Source organism: Semicossyphus pulcher, unplaced genomic scaffold (genome assembly GCF_022749685.1).
Source record: "Semicossyphus pulcher isolate SPU_LCO1_2020_fin unplaced genomic scaffold, fSemPul1.0.p SCAF_21, whole genome shotgun sequence".
In the NCBI taxonomy this organism is placed as follows: domain Eukaryota; kingdom Metazoa; phylum Chordata; class Actinopteri; order Labriformes; family Labridae; genus Semicossyphus; species Semicossyphus pulcher.
In genome coordinates, this window is record NW_027211695.1 from 11200244 (window position 1) to 11223537 (window position 23294).

The window sequence follows — 23294 nt, forward strand, 5'->3', positions numbered from 1 at the left end:
GGTGCTATTACTCTTGTAATACTACTTGTTAATAATTGTCAGTGAAGGTAAAGCCTTGACTTTTTCCTTTTTACGGCTTCAGGAGGTTTTTCTCAGGAACTTCCTAAGCTGGTTTCCGTGAGGTTAAGCCTTGCCTTTTTCCTTTTACAGTAGTGGTAGGATTCCTAAGAAATTACCAGGGTTTCCACTTGTTAAGCTATAGAGAGAGAAGAAGAAGAAGAAGAACAGGAAAAAGAAGCAAAGACTATAGAGATAGAAAAAGAAAAAGAAGACGGTTGTTAGAGCACTGATATTTATTCTCTGAGCAGAAGGTGTAGGTGTCACATTGGTTGTTAGCACCCACCAACTGTCTCTTCTGCTTGTGTGACACAGAGATGTGTGTGCATGTGTAAATTGTCCCAAGTTGAACGAAAGTTCATGGTGGCTGAGTTATAGGCCTTTCAGCTATGTGGCCTTGATGGGTGCTGAACTGTGTCTGTCTCAAGCAGGTATCCGCCTTTTCCTCCCCTCACAAAGTGTCTCAGAGTGTATCTGCAGGAGTCGGTGATATACAGGTTGACAGATTGTGATGCTAATGTCAATAGAAAGTTCCCAGACTTTCAACAGGAATTATTGGTGAAGTTGAAGGTAGTTTGTTGCAGACACCACTTAACAGACTAAAAAATGTATATAGCTCCCAACATATGCATTTGTGAAAATCTAAGGAATGTTGGACAAAAGCTTTTGTTTAATAACTGCACTGTAGTTTTGTCCACATGTGGTAGAGGTATGTGGAGTATTTGTATGTGTCATGAATTATTCTAGTTTAGTTCTGGTTTTGATTTGTATTTTGGTTTGCACTTATTATTTCTTGTTTTACCTTGTCACTTTGTCTCTTGTCATGAGTTCTCATTGTTTAGTTTTGTATTAGTTTATTCTGTGTTCTTGTCAGGATTTAGTCTTGTTTAGTTAGTATTTAATTTGTGTTTCATTGGTTAGATATTTCCTGTTTTACTTTGTCACCTTCTCTCGTCTCTCATATTGGTCCACTTCCTGCTTTTGTGTGTTTCCCGCTTGTTTGATTATGTGCCCTGCCCTCATTGTTTTCACCTGCCCCTTGATTGTCTCACCTGTGTCTGATTAGCCTCACCTCCTAGGTTATTTAGTCTTTGTGCTCCCCAGTCTCAGTGCTGGTTCATTGTCGTTGTCTTTGTGTAACCAACGTATGTCTACCCTCATTAAACCTGCTCCTTGTGTTACTGTTGTTTTTTCCCTTGCATTATCTGTTACCTGGATTTGTTTAAAGTAAGTTTTTGCTCTTTATCAATTCTAAAGGGCTCCAGCCTTGAAGCCCACCACCTGTTTGTCCAGAGCCTGCTCCTCCATTACCTGCCTGTTCTCCTAAATTAAGTTAGCTTTCTGTGCACAGCATGGTTTGCCAAACCTACCCGCAGTGTCTGTGGTCTGGGACTCGCCTTACTGTTTTTTCTTGCTCACGAGGTAGCACCAGAAAGAGACGCGGCCATCTTGGTTGCTGTCCTCCTCGCCCATCTCCCCTGCCCAGAGCCCTGGAACCTCCACTGCCTAGCTCCCCAGTGACTCCTGCCCCTGTGTTCCGGTTGGAGGCCCTGCCGACTCTGCCCCTGTGTTCAGGTCGGAGGCTCTACTGACTCCTGCTCCCCGGGTCCACATGGCTCCCTAGCCGATTCCTGCTCCCTGGGTCCAGACTGCTCCCCGAGCCGACTCCTGCTCCCTTCCACTTCCACTGGGCCATCCGGAGGATGCCCCTCCTGGTTCTCCGTTGGCGGTCTGGGCGACACCTGCTCCAGGTTCTCCGTCAGAGGTCCTGCCGACCCCTGCTCCTGTGTTCCAGTCGGAGGCCCTGCTGACTCCTGCACCTGTGCTCTGGTTGGAGGCTCTGCCAACCCCTGCTACTGTGTTCCGGTCGGCTCTACCAACTCCTGCTCCCCGGGTCCAGACGGCTCCCCGGCCGACTCCTGCTCCTCCGGCCCAGCTGGAGGATGGCCCCCCTGGCTCTCCGTCGGCGTCCTGGTGGACACTTCCACTGGCCCATCTGGAGGATGCCCATCCTGGTTCTCCGTCAGTGGTCTGGGCAACACCTGCTCAAGGTTCTCTATCGGCGGTCCGGCCAACACCTGTACCTGGATCTGGTTACCTGTTAGTGGTCTGGCAGACACCTGCACCTGGTTCTGGTTCTCTGTTGGTGGTCCGGCCAACACGTGCTCCTGGTTCTCCGTCGGTGGTCCGGCCGACACGTGCTCCTGGTTCTCTGTCGGTGGTCTGGCCGACACCTGCTCCTGGCTCCCCGTCGGCGGTCTGGCCGACACTTGTTGGTGGTTGCCAGTCGGTGGTCCGGCCGACACCTGCTCCTGCTTCTCCATCCGTGGTCCAGCTGACACCTGTTCGTCCTCTGGAGAGGCTCCGTCCGCCTGGTGGCCGTCCTGGTCACCCTCCAGAGAGGCTCTGCCTGCCTGGTGGCCATCCTGGTCGCCCTCTGGAGTGGCTCCTTCCACCTGGTGGCCATTCTTCCTCCGCATCTAGGCAATCCACATGAAGGCTTTTGGTTTCCCTTTGCTCCCCCTCCATGCTGTCCACCTGAATGGTTTTGTTGAGCCTCTGCCCTGCCTTCAGGCAGGCTGTCCACCTGAAGGCTCAGACCCCTAAGCAGGCTCCTGGCTGTCCAAACATTTAACCGTTTCCCAGTTCAAGAACACTTGCCCTGAGTCCCTACTCTGGACGCCCTCCACCCTCCCTCGTTCGTGTTCTCAGAGACTTTTAAGTTGTTGTTTTTTTGTTTTTACTTAGGGACGTCTGGAATCCATCCCTTGAAGGGGGGGTATGCCATGAGGTATTCTACTTTAGTTATGGTTTTGATTTGTATTTCGGTGTTATTATTTCTTGTTTTACCTTGTCACTTTGTCTCTTGTCATGAGTTGTCATTGTTTAGTTTTATATTTAGTTTATTCTGTGTTCTTGTCAGGATTTAGTCTTGTTTAGTTAGTATTTTATTTGTGTTTCATTGGTTAGATATTTCCTGTTTTACTTTGTCACCTTGTCTCTTGTGTTGGTTCCTGCTTTTGTGTGTTTCCCGCTTGTTTGATTATGTGCCCTGCCCTCATTGTTTTCACCTGCCCCTTGATTGTCTCACCTGTGTCTGATAAGCCTCACTTCCTAATTTATTTAGTATTTGTGCTCCCCTGTCTCAGTGGTGGTTCATTGTCTTTGTCTTTGTGAAACCAACATACATCTACTCTCATTATACCTGCTCCACCAACACCACCAGAAATCACCTCAGCTTTCTGTCCCCAACCACGAGTTCTGCCTATGCAATGCTATGCTCCGTCAGTAACTTCTGCGACTCCTTGTCATCTCAGCTACAAATTCCCCCGCACTCAGTCCAAGCAGCACTCAAGATTGTCTTGTTTTGTTGATCTTACCATCACCTCATGGAATCATGGGATGAATTTATTTTCAGCACATGCAGTACATGTAAACACCTCATGAAAAACATAAAAAAACATAGTAAATAGTAAGAAGCTCACAGGCAGAAGGTTTTACTCATTCATCATCCAAATTTATTTGAGTGCACACAATTCATTCAAGCTGTTACACCAAAGTGGGCATTGGACTTTTAGTATGTAACATTTACAACTTTTCAAATCAAAGTCAATGCTCTAAAATGGGAGCAAGCTCATAAAATAGACTTGTTCATGACCGACACATCAATAGAAATAAACAAAAATATTCTAACTTGGTGTTTATCTAAAGATCATTTTTTATAGTATAAAGTTGATTTAATGTGTTTTCATCTTTAAATATTAAAGGCAATTTATGCACAATAAGATCTGTTTTGTCTGAGAACCAGTACGCTTCATGTTGACTCTTAAAACGCCACATTGTAGTAATGCCTGTTCCTTTTACTCTTTCCTTTCTGTGTCCTTTTCCTCGCCGAAACAGGGCGCAGACATTCTTTTTGCTCTGAAGTCTGCCTTGTTGAGTTTATTGTATTTGATTTCCATAACAGGTGAAACATTTTAACTATTTCCCTTTCAATATATAATTATGGCTATACACAGCTGCTTTAATCTGTGGTCCCAACAAGTAGTGACAATATGATTTCTGAACAAAACCAGATTCAAAACACATACAGAGTTACTGCTTTACACTTGAGTACACACATTCATTTCTGGAGTTGTTTCCTTGTCTTCTAGATCTGTTGACTTTGTGTTCCCTTACAGCTGCGTAATGGAGGTTTTCCTCATTGTGGTCACCCTGATAATAAAATATGAAAACAATAAATGACAATACAGCACTTGCGAATCCAAAAAGGATCCCAAAACACTACTGTGCTATTAAAGTGTATGAGTCACAACATTTATTAATATAACCAAAAAGTACCTGTTCTTGCGTCCTAGAGGGAGCTGAAAGTCTTGCACAAGACTCTGAAAGAGAGTTAATACATTTTGATAATTCTATATTAAGTGAGTACACACTGTCAACAAGAAAGAAAAGCAGCGACAGTACCTTTACATTTGCAGTTGTTTCTCTTGTTGATCACACACATATAGAAAGCCAGTAAAACACTCAGGATGACAGTAAATGTCAAAGCCCCGCTCAAGAAATACAACAAGACGAGTGGGTACACCTCATCTGTAGAGTCAGACACAAAGAGTTTCAGTAGGAGGTATTATACAGAGAAAGAAATGAAGACCCTGCTTATACAGTTACATACCTTTCAAGTCCAGTTTGGTCCCATTTCCAAACAGTATGTGTCCACATGAGACAACAGCGCAGTAGTAGGTCCCAGCATGAGAGCGATTCAGGCTCTTCAATGGCAAGTTATACTCACAGGATTGTTGGCTGTGTTGCCTTTCACACTGATCATTACTGTCTCCTTGGATGTAAACGAGTCCTGGTTGAGATTCTTCAGAGTTTCTGAACCAGTAAACACTGTGTTCTCCATCACAGGTCCCAGTTTGTACTGTACAGGTCAGAGTCACAGAGCCTCCTGGCTGCATGGTCTCAGATCCAGATTGATTGACCAAAAATTGGAAGTTCAAAACTGAACCTTTTACACTGAGAGTAATGCCCTCCATGAATTCAAACACGTAAGAAAAGCTACATGCACAGTAGTATGTAGCTGTGTCTGAAACGTGCAGATCTGTGATCCTCAAGTGATTTTTACCTATTGTAGTATCCAGTGTGAAGCGTGTATTGTTCTCAAATTCATCATGAAAATTGACATCTGTTTTATACTTGTAGTATGTAGAGATGAGCTTTGGTTTCTGTCCCAGAGTTTGCTTGTACCAGTGAAACTTTGCTGCAACATCCCCTTCATAGAAACATCGCAAAGTCACCACGTCACCAACATTAGCTGATACAAATCCACTCTCTTGACGCACAGATGAGAACGATTTTAGATCCGTTGTTTGAGCTAAAGTGGAAGACCAAAACCAAAATCAACAGATAAATGTCATGAAAAGTCACCAAACAGCCTTAAATAAACACTTTTGAAAATACAACTCACCCATTTTCCCCAAGCACAGAAATGTGAGACAGAACACAAACGTTGGAGGTGTCATTGTGTCCCAACTACAGTGCTGAATGAAAAACTTCTTGGTGCTCTCCCCTCTTTTAAGAGACAAGACAGGATTTGATTGGCCAGTCCCTGGTGACACTATACACTATGCAATATAGGAAACATGATCACATCCTCACTCCTGCCTGCAGTGTCAGTTGAATCTTGACATTACGATCAAAATCATTAACATAATTGATAATAAAATCTCTTACTAAACTGAAGTCCTGTGAACTCTAATTCTGCAATCTGTACAATTATAAAAAGTAAAATCAAGAGCATACTTGCATAAATAAGTAATTCAGTCTACTTTTGTTCACTTTTAATCAGATGTTTCTAAATACCTGAATTTAATGTAAGATTTGAGATAGTTTTTTCCCCTTTCTACGTTGCAGCAGTGTTGCAATTGTTTTGGGATCTTAGAGTGGTATTCTTCAAAAGCAGCATTTAAAGTAAGAGAAAACCACAAAGCCCTTGAATGGAAACATCTTAAATTGATACTAATCCAGTATTATAGTGAGATTCACAGCAATGCATTGCCTTTGAAAGGTGCTGCTCATCAGTCACATCATTAAACTTAGACATTGAATACAAATGTAAGAAAATTTAAAATGGTTCTGTGCCAAATAAAGATTGTACACAGTTTGCATGAAAAATATCCCAAATGATGAGGAAATGCGCAACTTCAGTTCGCAGAGTGGATTGGGAATGATTATTGACATTGAAGGTAGTTGGTTGCAGGCATAAGAGACTAAAAATGTGTATTGCTCCCAATGTAAGCATATGAAAATGTAAGTTATAGTGGACAGAAGCTTCTGTCAAATGACTGCACTGTACTTTTGTCCACATGGGGCAGAGGTATGTGGAATGTTTGGCCAGAAAAAAGAACAAAAACTGAATTGGTCCCATGGATAAAATACTGTATTTCCTCATTCGCTGGTTGGAACAGCGAGTTTCAAGAATCAATTTGTCCAAGTGGGGCACTCGTTGAAGGTAAGCTCCTCTGGATCCAAAGCCCCTGGGAGGCCTTTTTTTTGCAGCCTGCATGTTTTTCTGACCCTTCTGCATTGCATTACTTTCACTCCAAGAAGTTTTATTTTTGACTTTGCGGGCTCTGCAGCCTTTGTTCCAGCGCTCTGACAGAAGCTCTGCATATTTAGCCCTTTACTTCTTGTTAGTCTCTTCAATACTGTCTTCCAAGGGAAGAGTAGGTTCCAGCAATACCACCTGCTTTGATGTGTCTGATGTTAACAGCATGTCTGGGTGGAGCAGAGTGGTTATAATGTTTTCCAGTAACGTGACCCACCTTCCTTGAGACTGTCTTGTTTTACAGTGAGAAGTCCTCCAGAGGAGCTTGGCTGGTGCTGTGCCTTCCCAGCTTTGATAAGCTGATGTACTGTTTGCAGTATGCTGATTCATGGAGCAACGCCTGGAAGCTAGTTTAGGTACGTAACTGGAGCTTTCAAACTTGAGCATCATTCTCCCCAACACCTGCTCTGACATTGCCCCGACTGCCCTGCACCAGTACTGCACTCATACTTTTAGCCCTACCACCACTCCAGCATCCATCTGCAGGCACCGCCTAGGTGGTTTAAGATATAATCTCACCACTCTTTAAATGTCTGCATCTAAAATAAATCTGTGAGGAGTGATGAGGTCGGAGCCTAGACGCCAAATACAAGCTTGTTCTGCTGCTGTAATAAACATTTCAAACTTTTACAAACAACCGACTGAATGGCTGTTATTAATCCCTGTACTGCCTGTGTCTGCCAAAGGCCATAGGACTTGGTGTTGCACTTGGTTATAAGTCAAAGAGCATGAGAAAAAAATCTGCACTCACTTGGACTGATCCCTGATCCCCACCTTGTTTGCCTCTGACCTGCCAGCCTTGTCATAATCCCAGAAATCACCTCAGCTTTCTGTCCCTGACCACGAGTTCTGCCTAAGCTTGGTCCAGTCTGCCTCTTCCCATGGCTGCTTGGTGTTCCCCTGCTATGATTCTGCTGTGTGAGTCTACCTGTTAGCTTACCTGTGGATTACTGTGGTTTAGAGACTCTCACTGTGTCGCCATACTTGTCACTGTGTGTACCTCCTGTGAATATTTACCTGCAGGCCCATCTCAAGAGGGTCCAGAATGTCCTCCAGCAGAAGGAAGCTGCTGTCTCCACGCAACCCAGTCTCACATTAAAATGTACAATAGCTACTGTACGTTTGTCCATGCTGCAAAACGTATTAGTTTCACAATGAAGGCTCTAAAATTGTGAGATTCCTACGTTTTTTCCCCTATTCTTTTCTATGGGCCTGCGTACCGTCACATGAGTGACGGGTTTCCCTTGGCTAAAACAAAAAACATGGCGGACATTCCTTTTATTTTCAGCGAAAAATTATATATTTGAATATAGTTTGGGCATGGAAACGTGTTTTGATGACATTTCTAGTGAGAAATGTAAATTTTATTTTTAACAATCTTCACTCATTGGATGTTTATGATCTTTAGTTTGTTAGTAATTACGAAGATTCTTTCAGCTATCGCCAGAGAAATATAGAATGCAACGTTTTCTGCTGTTGCTATGGTGGTTGCTATGGACGCTGATATGTGGTTAACCCGGAAGTTACGTTCGCCATTGCTTCGCCAAAGCTTAAAATATGTTCATTTTATTTATAGAGATCACTTTTTATACAGTACACAATACAGGTTTTGAAGCATAAATGCAATCAATAAAGTAAAAGGCCGACGCTATAAACGTAGTCGACCAAACAGTCTTTTTTATTGAAGAATACAAGATATTGAATAACATCAGACAGGCATCAGACATACATGTATATAATATATATATGTATATGTATATGTATATTATGGCATGCCGTTCAGGAAATTAATCTTTGAATATATTGAATGAAACTTTGAATATATTGAATGAATTCTTGAATATATTGCATGAACTTTGAATATATTGAATGAATTCTTGAATATATTGAATGAACTTCGAATATATGGAATGAAACTTGACTGACGTCATCAAGGCACTGCTGCCATCTTGTATTTTGCTGCTGCAAGAAGTGAGAATGAGTCAGTCAGCTCGGAACCTTGTTGCAGCAATACTGAGCAATGAGGTCATTATTAACTCATTGGCAAGTGCTTGTACGGGCCAAAATCCTCCCGATAGTACCCGTGCCTAATACCGTTCTCCTGACGAAGAAGTTCGCTCCCTTTTTAATCGTGGCAGGCCGACTACAACAGGCCTGTTTGTCCTCATTGCTCAGTATTGCTGCAACAAGGTTCCGAGCTGACTGACTCATTCTCACTTCTTGCAGCAGCAAAATACAAGATGGCAGCAGTGCCTTGATGACGTCAGTCAAGTTTCATTCAATATATTCAAGAATTAATTCAATAAATTAAAAGTTCCATTCAGTATATTCAAAGATTAATTTCCTGAACGGCATGCCATAGTATATGTATGTATGTATATGTATATATATATATATATGTGTGTATATATATACACTGCTCAAAAAAATTAAGGGAACACTTAAATCAAACATCAGATCTTGATGAACATATAATTCAGGTTGAAAATCTTTACTGATGTACATTGTATAATTTGTCGAGAACAAAATGATGTAACAAAACTCAATGGAAACCAAAATTATCAGCCCATTGAGGGTTGGATTCAAAATCACACCCAAAATCAGAGTAAAGATAAAGAATTGAAATCACAGGCTGATCCAACTTGCATGAATGTCATCATGGCAAGTCATGATGTGACTCAGTAGTGTGTATGGCCCCCACGTGCCCGTATGCACTCCCGACAACTTCTGGGCATGCTCCTGATGAGTCGGCGGATGGTGTCCTGGGAGATCTCCTCACAGACCTGGATCAGGGCATCAGTGAGCTCCTGGACAGTCTGTGGCGGTACTTGGCAGCGTCTGATGCACCGATACATAATGTCCCATAGGTGCTCAATTGGATTTAGGTCAGGGCAACGAGAGGGCCAGTCAATGGCATCAATGCCTTTGTCATCCAGGAACTGCCTACACACTCTGGCCACATGAGGTCGGGCATTGTCCTGCACCAGGAGGAACCCAGGGCCCACTGCACCACTATAAGGTCTAACAATTGCTAGGAAGATGTCATCCCGGTACCAAACAGCAGTCCAGCTCTCCTTGTGTAACAACCAGTCTCCTGGTACCTCCTCCATGCTCTTGAGACTGTGCTAGGAGAAACAGCAAACCTTCTTGCGACCGCACGTATGGATGTGCCATCCTAGAGGAGCTGGACTACCTGTGCAACCTGATTGGGCTGCAGGTACCGCCTCATGCTACCAGTAGTGACAAGGACACTAGCAGAACACAAAACTAAAGAAGAATCAGTCAGGAAGTATCTGGAGGCCTGTCTGTGGCCACCACATGCAAAACCATTCCCTTTTTGGGGATTTGGGGAAATTAATTCACAATCACTTGTGCTTCCTAAATGGACAGATTGATATCCCTGAAGTTTAACTGACTTGATGTTATACTGTGACAATTAAGTGTTCCCTTAATTTTTTTGAGCAGTGTATATATATTAGGGCTGTCAATCGATTAAAATATTTAATTGCGATTAATCGCATGGTTGTCCATAGTTAACTTGTGATTAATCGCAAATTAATTGCACATTTTTTACCTGTTGTAAATGTACTTTAAAGATATATTTTTTTAAAGTTTTTAATACTCTTATCAACATGGGAATGGACAAATAAGCTTCCTTTATGCAAATGTATGTTTATTATTACTGCAACATTCCAAAACAATGACAAATACTGTCCGGAATATTCTACAGAATAACCGCAAAGGTACTGCATGTTCAAAAATTATGTTGAAACCATAACATGGCAATCATTGCATATATCACTGATTTCTGCACATCACATGTAGACCAACACACCAACACGTACCTCTGCTCTCTGCACAAGGGACTTTATTAATGATGTAGCAATCAAAACGATCGATCGTTACCGAATGACATCTGCACCTTTTATAAGCTTTATAAACAGCGACAATCAATGCATTTACAATAGGGACATACGGAGATACACAGTAGGAATGTTTACATTGCATTACAGAACTGCATATAATTGTGTGTGAACAGAGAGCGTCCTGATGTCCTGTGACTTCTGTCATTGTGTCAGTGGACGAACGACCGTTCATTTGGAGCGTAGTCGTTGAATTGCACAGAAATCTGAAGCAGTGGTGGTGCCGTGGCAAAATGTATGTGGCGGAAACACTGCCTGTGGTAACTCGACAGTAAATACAAATAACTTTTTATCTTGTCCAGAGAACCATCTCGCAGGGCTTTAAGGCTGAATTTTCCATTTAAAAGACCCTTTTCTTTAGCCATTTCTGCTACAGGGCGGGCAGAGGGTCATTATAATAAAACGCGTCTGTGTTAACCGTGCATCAAAATAATTAGTGGTGTTAAGGGGAAGGTGCTGTCAAAGTCAAAGTTGACAGACCTAATATATATATATATATATATATATACACACACACACACACACACACACACATATACATATAGGCCTACATATGCACATTTATATATATATATGTATAAATATATGTACATATTTGTATTTTTTTCCCCCCGGACACTTCCGGTGGACCCAGAACCCACAAAACACCAGAACCCCAGAAAATATCATCTTCCTCGCTCACTCCTAAGGCATTCTGTGAGCCCCAATGTCAGGAAAGGCCCCACTCTCAATTTGCTAAACTTAAACATTGGCAGCCACGCCCACTTTAGACCCCTTTTCTGTACACTTCCGATGGATCCAGAACACTCAAATTCGGTCCAGTTGTTCATGAGATGGGACCCTGTCACCCCAGCTTCATAGCTCACTCCAAAGGCATTCTGTGAGCCCCAATGTCACTAAAGGCCCAACTCTCAATTTGCTATACTTTTACACTGAGTGCATGTTAGTTTCAGGCACATACATTGTGAACTTTCTGCCCTTGGCCCTCCTCAAAGTGCTTGAAAATGATATGGTGTGTGGTATATATTAAACGTGCATCTGTAGAGTACCGTATTGATGGAGCTCGGTGAGTGTCACAAAGATACTCAATTAATCTGGAGGCTTGGGATAGGGACTAAACTGCTTCCAAACAGCAATGCAAGTAAATGGAAGATTGTAGACATGGAAGATGTGTTTTGTGGGGTAAATGAGGTCTAAACTAAATGTAATTTAAACTTTAAGATTAAACATTGACTCCCACTTGTACTGCTTATATTTTACCTAGTGCATTCATATTTACTCATATCTGTTAATGTATAGTATAGTATAGTACATAATATGTATTCCACTGTCTATACTGATTGTATACCTATATGATATATAACATAGTCATACTTATACTACTATATAGTCTTTATACTCAATAAGATCTGTTTAGTCTGAGAACCAGTACACTTCATGTTGACTCTTAAAAAACATCACATTGTAGTAATGCCTGTTCCTTTTACTGCTTCCTTTCTGTGTCCTCTTTTCCTCACCAAAACAGGGAGCAGACATTCTTTTTGCTCTGAAGTCTGCCTTGTTGAGTTTATTGTATTTGATTTCCATAACAGATGAAACATTTTAACTATTTTCTTTTCAATATATAATTATGGCTATACACAGCTGCTTTAATCTGTGGTCCCAACAAGTAGTGGGACCACACACTAATAAGCCTTTATTTATCTTGTTAAACAAAAACAGATTCAAAACATAGACAGAGTTACTGCTTTACACTTGAGTACACACATTCATTTCTGGAGTTGTTTCCTTGTCTTCTAGATCTGTTGACTTTGTGTTCCCTTACAGCTGCGTAATGGAGGTTTTCCTCGTTGTGGTCACCCTGATAATAAAATATGAAAACAATAAATGACAATACAGCACTTGCGAATCCAAAAAGGATCCCACAACACTACTGTGCTATTAAAGTGTATGAGTTACAACATTTATTAATATAACCAAAAAGTACCTGTTCATTTGTCGTAGTGGGAGCTGAAAGTCTTGCACAAGACTCTGAAAGAGAGTTAATACATTTTGATAATTCTGTATTAAGTGAGTACACTCTGTCAACAAGAAAGAAAAGCAGCGACAGTACCTTTACATTTGCAGTTGTTTCTCTTGTTGATCACACACATATAGAAAGCCAGTAAAACACTCAGGATGACAGTAAATGTCAAAGCCCCGCTCAAGAAATACACCAAGACAAGTGGGTACACCTCATCTGCAGAGTCAGACACAAAGAGTTTCAGTAGGAGGTATTATACAGAGAAAGAAATTAAGACCCTATACAGTTACATACCTTTCAAGTCCAGTTTGGTCCCGTTTCCAAACAGTATGTGTCCACATGAGACAACAGCGCAGTAGTAGGTCCCAGCATGAGAGCGATTCAGGCTCTTCAATGGCAAGTTGTACTCACAGGATTGTTGGTTGTGTTCCCTCTCACACTGATCATTACTGTCTCCTTGGATGTAAATGAGTCCTGGTTGAGATTCTTCAGAGTTTCTGAACCAGTAAACACTGTGTTCTCCATCACAGGTCCCAGTTTGTACTGTACAGTTCAGAGTCACAGAGCCTCCTGGCTGGTGGGTCTCAGATCCAGATTGATTGACCAGAAATTGGAAGTTTAAAACTGAACCTTTTACACTGAGAGTAATGCCCTCTGTGAATTCAAAGAGATATGAATAGCTACATGCACAGTAGTACATAGCTGTGTCTGAAACCCGCAGATCTGTGATCTTCAAGTGATTATGACCTATTTTATTATCCAGTGTGAAGCGTGTATTGTCCTTAAACTCATCATTAAAATTAACATTTGTTTCATACTTGTAGTATGTAGAGATGAGCTTTGGTTTCTGTCCCAGAGTTTGCTTGTACCAGTAAAACTTGTTTGCAGCAACATCCCCTTTGTAGAAACATCGCAAAGTCACCTCGTCACCAACATTAGCTGATACAAATCCATTCTCTTGACGCACATTTGAGAACGATTTTAGATCCGTTGTTTGAGCTAAAGTGGAAGACCAAAACCAAAATCAACAGATAAATGTCATGAAAAGTCACCAAACAGCCTTAAATAAACACTTTTGAAAATACAACTCACCCATTTTCCCCAAGCACAGAAATGAGAGGCAGAACACAAACGTTTGAGGTGTCATCGTGTTCCAGCTACCGTGCTGAATGAAAAACTTCTTGGTGCTCTCCCCTCTTTTAAGAGACAAGACAGGATTTGATTGGCCAGTCACTGGTGACACTATACACTCTGCAATATAGGAAACATGATCACATCCTCACTCCTGCCTGCAGTGTCAATTTGTTGAATCTTGACATTACGATCAAAATCGTGAACATAATTGACAATAAAATCTCTTTCTAAACTGAAGTCCTGTGAACTCTAATTCTGCAATCTGTACAATTATAAAATGTAAAATCAAGAGTATACTATTTAATCAGATGTTTCTAAATACCTGAATTTAATGTAAGATTTTAGATAGTTTTTTCCCCTTTCTATGCAGCGGTGTTGCAATTGTTTTGGGATCTTAGAGTGGTATTCTTCAAAAGCATCATTTAAAGTAAGAGAAAACCACAAAGCTCTTTGCACTGAAAGAGGCGGAAAGCAAAAAAAAACAGTACTGTAAGAGCTCTGTGGTGTAAGAGTAACTTGAATGGAAACATTTGAAATTGATACTAATCCATTATTATAGTGAGATTTACAGCAATGCATTGCCTTTGAAAGGCGCTGCCCATCAGTCACATCATTATACTTAGACATTGAATACATTAAAAATGTTTCTGTGCTAAATGAAGAAAACAACATCAAAAATGGTGAGAAAATGTGTTCAATTTCATTAGAAATAATACTACAGGCCATGGCTATAGCTCAGTTCACAGAGTGGGTTGGGAATGATTGGTGAAACTGAAGGTAGTTGGTTGCAGATGCCAATTTAGAGACTCAAAATGTGTATAGCGCATTGCATGGATTTGTGAAAATGTAAGGAATGTTGGACAAAAGATTCTGTCAAATGACTGCACTGTACTTTTGTCCACATGGTGCAGAGGTATGTGGAATGTTTGTATGCACTGGCCAGAAAAAAATGACAGAAACTGAATTGGACCCATGGAAAATATAACATAAATGTATTCTTGAAACGTACTGTTCCAAACAGAGAATGAGGAAATAAGATGAATGTCCAAGTGGCGCACACGTTGAAGGCTCCCACTGGGAGGCCTTTTTGTTTTTTTGCAGCCTGCATGTTTGTACTTTGTTGTCTCTGCAGCCTTTGCCACAGCACTCTGACAGAAGCTTTGCCTATTTAGCCCTTTACCTCCCAGGGAAGAGTGTAGGTTTCACCAATACCACCTGCTTTGATGTCTCTGATGTTAACACCATGTTTGGGTGGAGCAGAGTGGTTGTAATGTTTTCCAGAAACGTGACCCACCTTCCTTCGAGCTACCAGTCCGTGGTGGGGAGAAGCTCTTCAGAGGAGCTTGTCTGGTGCTTTGCCTTCTCCCCAGCTCTGATGAAGCTGATGGACTGTTTGTGGTGTGCTGTGTTATGGAGTGATGCCTGCAAATCACCTGGCAAATATTTCTTCCCAATTTGGAGGTCTATTTAAGCTGCAAGATTTCGAGTCTCTCTCTCTGCTCTGTCATTGCCACCGCTGCCCTGCAACAGTTTTGCGCTCTTTTCTATGGGCCTGCGTACCGTCGCGTGACTGACGGGTTTCCCTTGGTTAAAACAAAAAACATGGCGGACATTCCTTTTATTTTCAGTAGAATTTAATATTTTAAGATAGTTTGGGCATGGAAACGCGCTTTGATGACATTTCTAGCGAGAAATGTACATTTTATTTTTAACAATCTTTGCTCATTGGATGTTTATGATCTTTAGTTTGTTAGTTATTACGAAGATTCTTTCAGCTATCGCCAGAGAAATGTAGAATGCAATGTTTTCTGCTGTTGCTATGGTGGTTGCTATGGACACTGATATGTGGGTAAACCCGGAAGTTACGTTCACCATTGCTTCGCCAAAACGTAAAATATGTTCATTTTATTTATCGAGATAATCATCAGAAACCAAGATCACTTTTTATACAGTACACAATACAGGTTTTGAAGTGTAAAAGCAATCAATAAAGTAAAAGGCCGACGCTATAAACATAGTCGACCGAACAGTCTTTTTTATTGAAGATTACAAGATATTGAATTACATCAGACAGGCATCAGACATGCAGTACATATGTATGTATGTGTATATATATCTATATTTATATATATATGTACATATATATATATATATATATATATACACACATATACATATGTATATGTATGTATATATATAGATTAGGGCTGTCAGTTGATTAGAATATTTAATCGCGATTAATCGCATGGTTGTCCATAGCTAACTCCTGATTAATCGCAAATAATCGAACATTTTTTACCTGTTGCACATGTACCTTAACAGATATTTTTTAAAGTTTTTAATACTCTTATCAACATCCGAATGGACAAATATGCTTCCTTAATACTAAGACATTCTGTGAGCCCCAATGTCACTAAAGGCCCAACTCTCAATTTGCTATACTTTTACCTTGCAGTTGTCAGCCACTTTGGACCCCTTTTTCTGACACTTCCGGTTGAGCTAGAGCATCCACATTTGTACCAGTTGTTGGTGTGATGGGACTCTTTTGGTCTAAATCATTTTACCTCCCTAGCTTACTCCTAAGTGAATCTGCTGCCCTTCAAACACTGAGCACATGTCAGTTTCAGGCACATACATTTTAAACTTTCTGCCCTTGGCCCTCGTCAAGGTGCTTGAAAATGATATGGTGTGTGGTATATATTATAAGTGCATCTGTAGAGTACCGTATTGATGGAGCTCGGTGAGCGTCACAAAGATACTCAATTAATCTGGAGGCTTGGGATAAGGACTAAACTGCTTCCAAACAGCAATGCAAGTAAATGGAAGATTGTAGACATGGAAGATGTGTTTTATGGGGTAAATGAGGTCTAAACTAAATGTAATTTAAACTTTAAGATTAAACATTGACTCCCACTTGTACTGCTTATATTTTACCTAGTTCATTCATATTTACTGATATCTGTTATTGATAGTATAGTATAGTACATAATATAGTGTAGTACATAGTATGTATTCCACTGTCTATACTGATTGTATACCTATATTATATATAACATAGTCATACTTATACTACTATATAGTCTTTATACTCACACTACTCATACTTAACATACTGTCAATACTGTTCATACTGCCTTATCTAGACACAGGTAGAGACTGGAATGCTAGATACCGGATACTAGAATACTACTTCCTACAGTGCTTACACCCTCAGCTCATTCTACACATCCTCTTAGCTACTGCTCATACGGTATATACCTTAGCCTTCTCATATCAACCGTACTCTGTATACTATATGTGTATATATATATATACTGTATGTATATATATATATATATATATATATATATATATATACTGTGTATATATATATGTACAGTATATGTACTTTACCGCAACTTTGCACCTCTGGTTCGATGCAAAACTGTTGTTCATTGTAATGTAATCTAATATCGAATAATAATATAATCATAAAGGACTGTGTCTAATATATATACTTACCAAATATGCGTACCACCATCAGTGACATTAACCAGCACCGGGACCTGAGTACCCCACTGTTTTCCTTTTTATAACATGTTACGAATAACAATAAAAATAACCTTATCCAAGAGAAAAAATCTGGTTTCATGCAGGTAGGGTCAATAGTTCAGGGCACTTACGGCACCTTGCTTATGTGGATTTTAGGTGACTTCTAAGAAAGCAGAGGACCATGTAGTTGCTATAATACATTTAATCCGTATAAAACTTCACAAATGCTTCATGGTGGGAAACATGATTAAATTTAGTGGAAGTGATTTGAGGCTTTTGAGTTCTAGGAAGACTATATCAGCAGATTTCAGAAATGTGCAGGCTCATACACCCCATCACCATTAATTTCCCCACTTATACACCCAACATATCTGGCCTTGAGCTTAACTCCATGTGCTGGGAGATAGCCTCAGATATACATGACGACCAATATACGAACATAGGTGTATTGGCTCATTTTGGAGATCTTTAAAAATGTAACAACAACGATTCTGCTAGAAAAAACCTGCCCCGTTCATCATCATTTTTACAATTATTTACTTATTTTATCTCCTGTGTGTCTGTGTACTGATGTGCTTCAAAAAATTATTTCCCTGTCTGATGTAATTCAATATCTTGTAATCAATAAATAATAATAATTATTAATTTGCATTATTATTATTATTATTATTGTTATTATTATTATTAATCCTTATAATAAATATTATTAATTAATAATAAACAATGAATCATTCACTAAAAAAGACCGTTTGGTCGACTATGTTTATAGCGTCGGTGTTTTACTTTATTGATTGCTTTTACGCTTCAAAACCTGTTTTGTGTACTGTATAAAAAGTGATCTTGGTTTCTGATGATTATCTCGATAAATAAAATGAACATATTTTACTTTTTGGTGAAGCAATGATGAACATAAACTCCAGGTTTACCCACATATCAGGGTCCACAGCAATCATCATAGCAACAGCAGAAAATTTTGCATTCTAAAGTTGATTTAATGTGTTTTCATCTTTAAATATTAAAGGCAATTTATACACAATAAGATCTGTTTAGTCTGAGAACCAGTACGCTTCATGTTGACTCTTAAAACGTCACATTGTAGTAATGCCTGTTCCTTTTACTGCTTCCATTCTGTGTCCTTTTCCTCACCGAAACAGGGTGCAGACATTCTTTTTGCTCTGAAGTCTGCCTTGTTGAGTTTATTGTATTTGATTTCAATAACAGGTCAAACATTTTAACTATTTTCTTTTCAATATATAATTATGGCTATACACAGCTGCTTTAATCTGTGGTCCCAACAAGTAGTGGGACCACACACTAATAGGCCTTTATTTATCTCGTTAAACAAAAACAGATTCAAAACACATACAGAGTTACTGCTTTACACTTGAGTACACACATTCTTTTCTGGAGTTGTTTCCTTGTCTTCTAGATCTGTTGACTTTGTGTTCCCTTACAGCTGCGTAATGGAGGTTGTCCTCGTTGTGGTCACCCTGATAATAAAATATGAAAACAATAAATGACAATACAGCACTTGCGAATCCAAAAAGGATCCCACAACACTACTGTGCAATTAAAGTGTATGAGTTACAACATTTATTAATATATCCACAAAGTACCTGTTCATTTGTCGTAGAGGGAGCTGGAAGTCTTGCACAAGACTCTGAAAGAGAGTTAATACATTTTGATAATTCTGTATTAAGTGAGTACACTCTGTCAACAAGAAAGAAAAGCAGTGACAGTACCTTCACATTTACAGTTGTTTCTCTTGTTGATCACACACATATAGAAAGCCAGTAAAACACTCAGGATGACAGTAAATGTCAAAGCCCCGCTCAAGAAATACACCAAGACAAGTGGGTACACCTCATCTGCAGAGTCAGACACAAAGAGTTTCAGTAGGAGGTATTATACAGAGAAAGAAATTAAGACCCTGCTTATACAGTTACATACCTTTCAAGTCCAGTTTGGTCCCGTTTCCAAACAGTATGTGTCCACATGAGACAACAGCGCAGTAGTAGGTCCCAGCATGAGAACGATTCAGGCTCTTCAATGGCAAGTTGTACTCACAGGATTGTTGGTTGTGTTGCCTCTCACACTGATCATTACTGTCTCCTTGGATGTAAATGAGTCCTGGTTGAGATCCTTCAGAGTTTCTGAACCAGTAAACACTGTGTTCTCCATCACAGGTCCCAGTTTGTACTGTACAGTTCAGAGTCACAGAGCCTCCTGGCTGGATGGTCTCAGATCCAGATTGATTGACCAAAAATTGGAAGTTCAAAACTGAACCTTTTACACTGAGAGTAGTGCCCTCAATAAATCCAAACCGATTATTATAGCTCCATGCACAGGAGTACGTAGCTGTGTCTGAAATGCGCAGCTCTGTGATCTTCAAGTGATTATGACCTATTTTATTATCCAGTGTGAAGCGTGGGTTGTCCTTAAACTCATCATTAAAATTAACATCTGTTTTATCCTTGCTGTATGTAGAGATGAGCTTTGGTTTCTGTCCCAGAGTTTGCTTGTACCAGTAAAACTTGTTTGCTGCAACATCCTCTTCGTAGAAACATCGCAAAGTCACCTCATCACCAACATTAGCTGATACAAATCCACTCTCTTGACGCACAGGTGAGAACGATTTTAGATCCGTTGTTTGAGCTAAAGTGGAAGACCAAAACCAAAATCAACAGATAAATGTCATGAAAAGTCACCAAACAGCCTTAAATAAACACTTTTGAAAATACAACTCACCCAATTTCCCCAAACATAGAAATGTGAGACAGAACGCAAACGTTGGAGGTGTCATCGTGTCCCAACTACCGTGCGGAATGAAAAACTTCTTGGTGCTCTCTCCTCTTTTAAGAGACAAGACAGGATTTGATTGGCCAGTCACTGGTGACACTATACACTCTACAATATAGGAAACTCCTGCCTGCAGTTACAGTTTGTTGAATCTTGACATTATGATTAAAATCGTTAACATAATTGATTATAAAATTAAGTCTCTTACTAAACTGAAGTCCTGTGAACTCTAAGTCTGCAATCTGTACAATTATAAAGAGTAAAATCAAAAGCACACTTGCAAAATAACTAAGTAATTCAGTCTTGTTTTGTTCACTTTTAATCAGATGTTTCTAAATACCCGAATTTAATGTAAAATTTGGGACCGTTTTTTCCCCTTTTCTGTTATTTGAAGTTGCAGCAGAGTTTTGGGCATTTTACAGCTGTAATTCGTCAAAAGCAGAATCTAAAGTAAGAGAAAACCACAAAGCCCTTTTGATTAATGACATTTTGACATAATCAATATTAGCCGATGTCCGATACGCTCAAAAGGCCAAACAAAATATGTCTGCATACACAGGCAGCCCCGTCTGTGTCGCTGGCTTGAAGCATGTGCTTCAGGGAGTCTGCTGCAGGTACTTTCTCTACACAGTCTACACTCACTTCCCATAATAAACATGTCAGACGTCACATGCAAACGTCACACATAAGGCCACTGTTTTTAAAGGGAAAGGCTCCATCAACATAACTACAATAATGATGTTTATTTTTTTTTTTTATGTAAGTTTCATTAGAAATATTCCTACAGGCCTATAGCTCCGTTCACGGAGTGGGTTGGGAATGATTGGTGAAATTGAATGTATGCATTTGTGAAAATCTAAGGAATGTTGGACAAAAGATTCTGTCAAATGACTGCACTGTACTTTTGTCCACATGGTGCAGAGGTATGTGGAATGTTTGTATGCAATGGCCAAACAAAAAGACAGAATCTGAATTGGACCCATGGAAAAAACATAACCAAACAGAGAATGAGGAAATAAGATGTCCAAGTGGCACACTCGTTGAAGGTTCCTCCTGCTGGATCCAAAGCCAATGGGAGGCCTTTTTGTTTTTCGCCACATGCATGTTTGCACTTCAAGGACTCTGCAGCCTTTGCTCCAGCACTCTGACAGAAGCTTTGCCTATTAGTAGTGTAGTACATACTTTCAAATATCTGCATGTAAAATAAATCTGCGAGGAGTGATGAGGTTGGAGCCTAGACACCAAACACAAGCTTTGTTCTACTGCTGTAATAAACGTTTCAAACTATTACAGACAACTGGCTGAATGGCTGTTATGAATCCCTGAACTGTCTGTGTCTGCCAAAGACCATAGAACTTGGTCTTGCACTTGGTTATAAATCAAAGAGCATGAGAAAAAAAAATTAGGGTAGGATGATTTTCACTTTATTATTTCAAAGTTGAAATGTTGTGAGTAAGTTAAAATGTTGAGAATAAAGTCGAGCAATTGCCATTAATTTGAGGTATACGAAAAAAGTCTAAACTATTAAACTGTTATTCTTAAGATGTTAAGTTATTCTCAAAATGAAAAAAAACTAAACAAAACAACATACTCCATCTACTTATACTTGCATTCATTGCAAATGATGGTCTCTACCATTACCATGCCAGATTCAATGAACACTAAAACTGCCAAGCACTTGTGGGGTACTACTTTGGTCAACTCTGACGCTCAAGAGCGTCTGTATCCTTTTGTTCTTGTTAATGGGTCAATGATCACTTTACATCTCTATAGGTGCATGCAAGGACACCTTGCGACCCAGCCCCCACAAACAAAGCCACATAGATGATCTAATTACAGGTTGAACCTGGGATGCTATAAGCAGTTTGCTCTGTTGGCACGGTGCCATCTTGTGCCCTTCCGTTACCCGTGCGTCTGTGTGTCTTTGTGTTTGTTCAGTCGGCTGAGTTCGGGACCTTTTACGATGAGAAGCTCGGGGTGTCTCAGCAGGCGTGACCAGGTCACACTCAGGCTCTGGTTCTAGCTCCAGTTCTGGCTCTGAATCAGTCGCGTCGCTTTGTCAGCACAATATAATTACAGACTGTACAGAATGTGAATAAACATTAGAGCTTGTTCAATCATGTTGGTATGTCAGGAGATTTAGATAATTAATACAGTTGCTGTTCCTTATATTGTAAATGCAGCTTAATGTATAGATTCACTTATCGTTTCTGCTGTGGTGGGATTGCTTCAATGAACATAGTCCGTGCATCATCATATGTTAGGCTATACAGTGAGATTTGTCTATTCTGTTTGCACAGTGGAAAGAGAGAAGTTACATAACCTGGCCTGACCTCAGTCTATTTAAAAGGAATGTCTGAAATCCTCCATACAAGTAGCACTGTGCCTGCTTGCTGGAACACCTAGTTTTTACAGGAAATAGACATTACACTCTGATTGGTTTGATTCTAAATGCCCTAAATGACCTTGCAATATGTGCTTTGGATAATTTAAATAGGACCCGTAGCCTTACAGATTCACAGAAGTTCCTCATATAGCATCAATATATTTGTACTATTTGTATAAACTTGATCTAAAATCCACACAAAAACAATTACAATAAGTGCAGACATTCATTCGTATACATAAGCATAAAGTTAAAAAAATCTCAAGGTTTTTTGACTGCAAACCACAAACAAACTATAAAACCACTGAGTGTATGGAATGCAATTAGCTATCTTAATCTAATGATCGGCATTTTTTATAGTGTTAGAGCTCGTTTCTTACCAGTTAGGAAATCGGCACGGTAGCTAACAGCACCAGAAACACAACACAGGGGTTTATGTCTAAAAAACTATTGGTATAAAAGTCAGTACACTTTCATAAATTGTCTCCGTAATAGTTTTTTATGAGTTTAATTGTGAGCAATGCTTTTATGTCTAAATAAGTATTAAAGTCAATTTAGGTGAATGTATTCATCCCACTAATTATTCATCAGCTTTTTGTTCATCTTGGCTTTTTTTTTTATGTACAGAGTTCATGTGTTTATATCTGTAAATTGTCGTGCTGCTCCTACCTTTACTTGTATGAAATATCATACATACCTGTTATTTCCTCCTACATTGTTTTTTGAAACATACATTTCCTTTATGTCCTGTTTGTAACACATCAGGTATATTCCTTTATTTATAATTGACATTATATAGTTGAGGTCATAATCATTGGCAGACGGGGTGGT

At 39.9% G+C, this 23294-nt stretch overlaps 4 protein-coding genes across 4 annotated transcripts; all 4 read right to left on the reverse strand.

Moving 5' to 3' along the window:
* Positions 1 to 1628: 1628 nt before the first annotated feature.
* Positions 1629 to 2537, reverse strand: LOC138601148 (basic salivary proline-rich protein 2-like). The gene is made up of 2 exons (XM_069672728.1): positions 1935 to 2537; positions 1629 to 1841 (listed from the first exon to the last, which is right to left on the reverse strand). The coding sequence occupies exons 1-2, from the start codon at positions 2535 to 2537 to the stop codon at positions 1629 to 1631; spliced, it is 816 nt and encodes a 271-aa protein (XP_069528829.1).
* A 1028-nt stretch (positions 2538 to 3565) lies between these two features.
* On the reverse strand, positions 3566 to 5582 carry LOC138600803 (uncharacterized). The gene is made up of 5 exons (XM_069672312.1): positions 5528 to 5582; positions 4733 to 5434; positions 4525 to 4650; positions 4399 to 4442; positions 3566 to 4272 (listed from the first exon to the last, which is right to left on the reverse strand). The coding sequence occupies exons 1-5, from the start codon at positions 5580 to 5582 to the stop codon at positions 4153 to 4155; spliced, it is 1047 nt and encodes a 348-aa protein (XP_069528413.1). The 3' UTR covers positions 3566 to 4152.
* A 6576-nt stretch (positions 5583 to 12158) lies between these two features.
* LOC138600797 (uncharacterized) lies at positions 12159 to 13760 on the reverse strand. The gene is made up of 5 exons (XM_069672301.1): positions 13706 to 13760; positions 12908 to 13612; positions 12704 to 12829; positions 12578 to 12621; positions 12159 to 12451 (listed from the first exon to the last, which is right to left on the reverse strand). Exons 1-5 carry the CDS (start codon positions 13758 to 13760, stop codon positions 12332 to 12334), a joined length of 1050 nt encoding a protein of 349 aa, XP_069528402.1. The 3' UTR covers positions 12159 to 12331.
* A 4860-nt stretch (positions 13761 to 18620) lies between these two features.
* On the reverse strand, positions 18621 to 20081 carry LOC138600851 (uncharacterized). Its single transcript, XM_069672376.1, has 5 exons — positions 20027 to 20081; positions 19229 to 19933; positions 19021 to 19146; positions 18895 to 18938; positions 18621 to 18768 (listed from the first exon to the last, which is right to left on the reverse strand). The coding sequence occupies exons 1-5, from the start codon at positions 20079 to 20081 to the stop codon at positions 18649 to 18651; spliced, it is 1050 nt and encodes a 349-aa protein (XP_069528477.1). The 3' UTR covers positions 18621 to 18648.
* Between the last annotated feature and the right edge of the window lie 3213 nt (positions 20082 to 23294).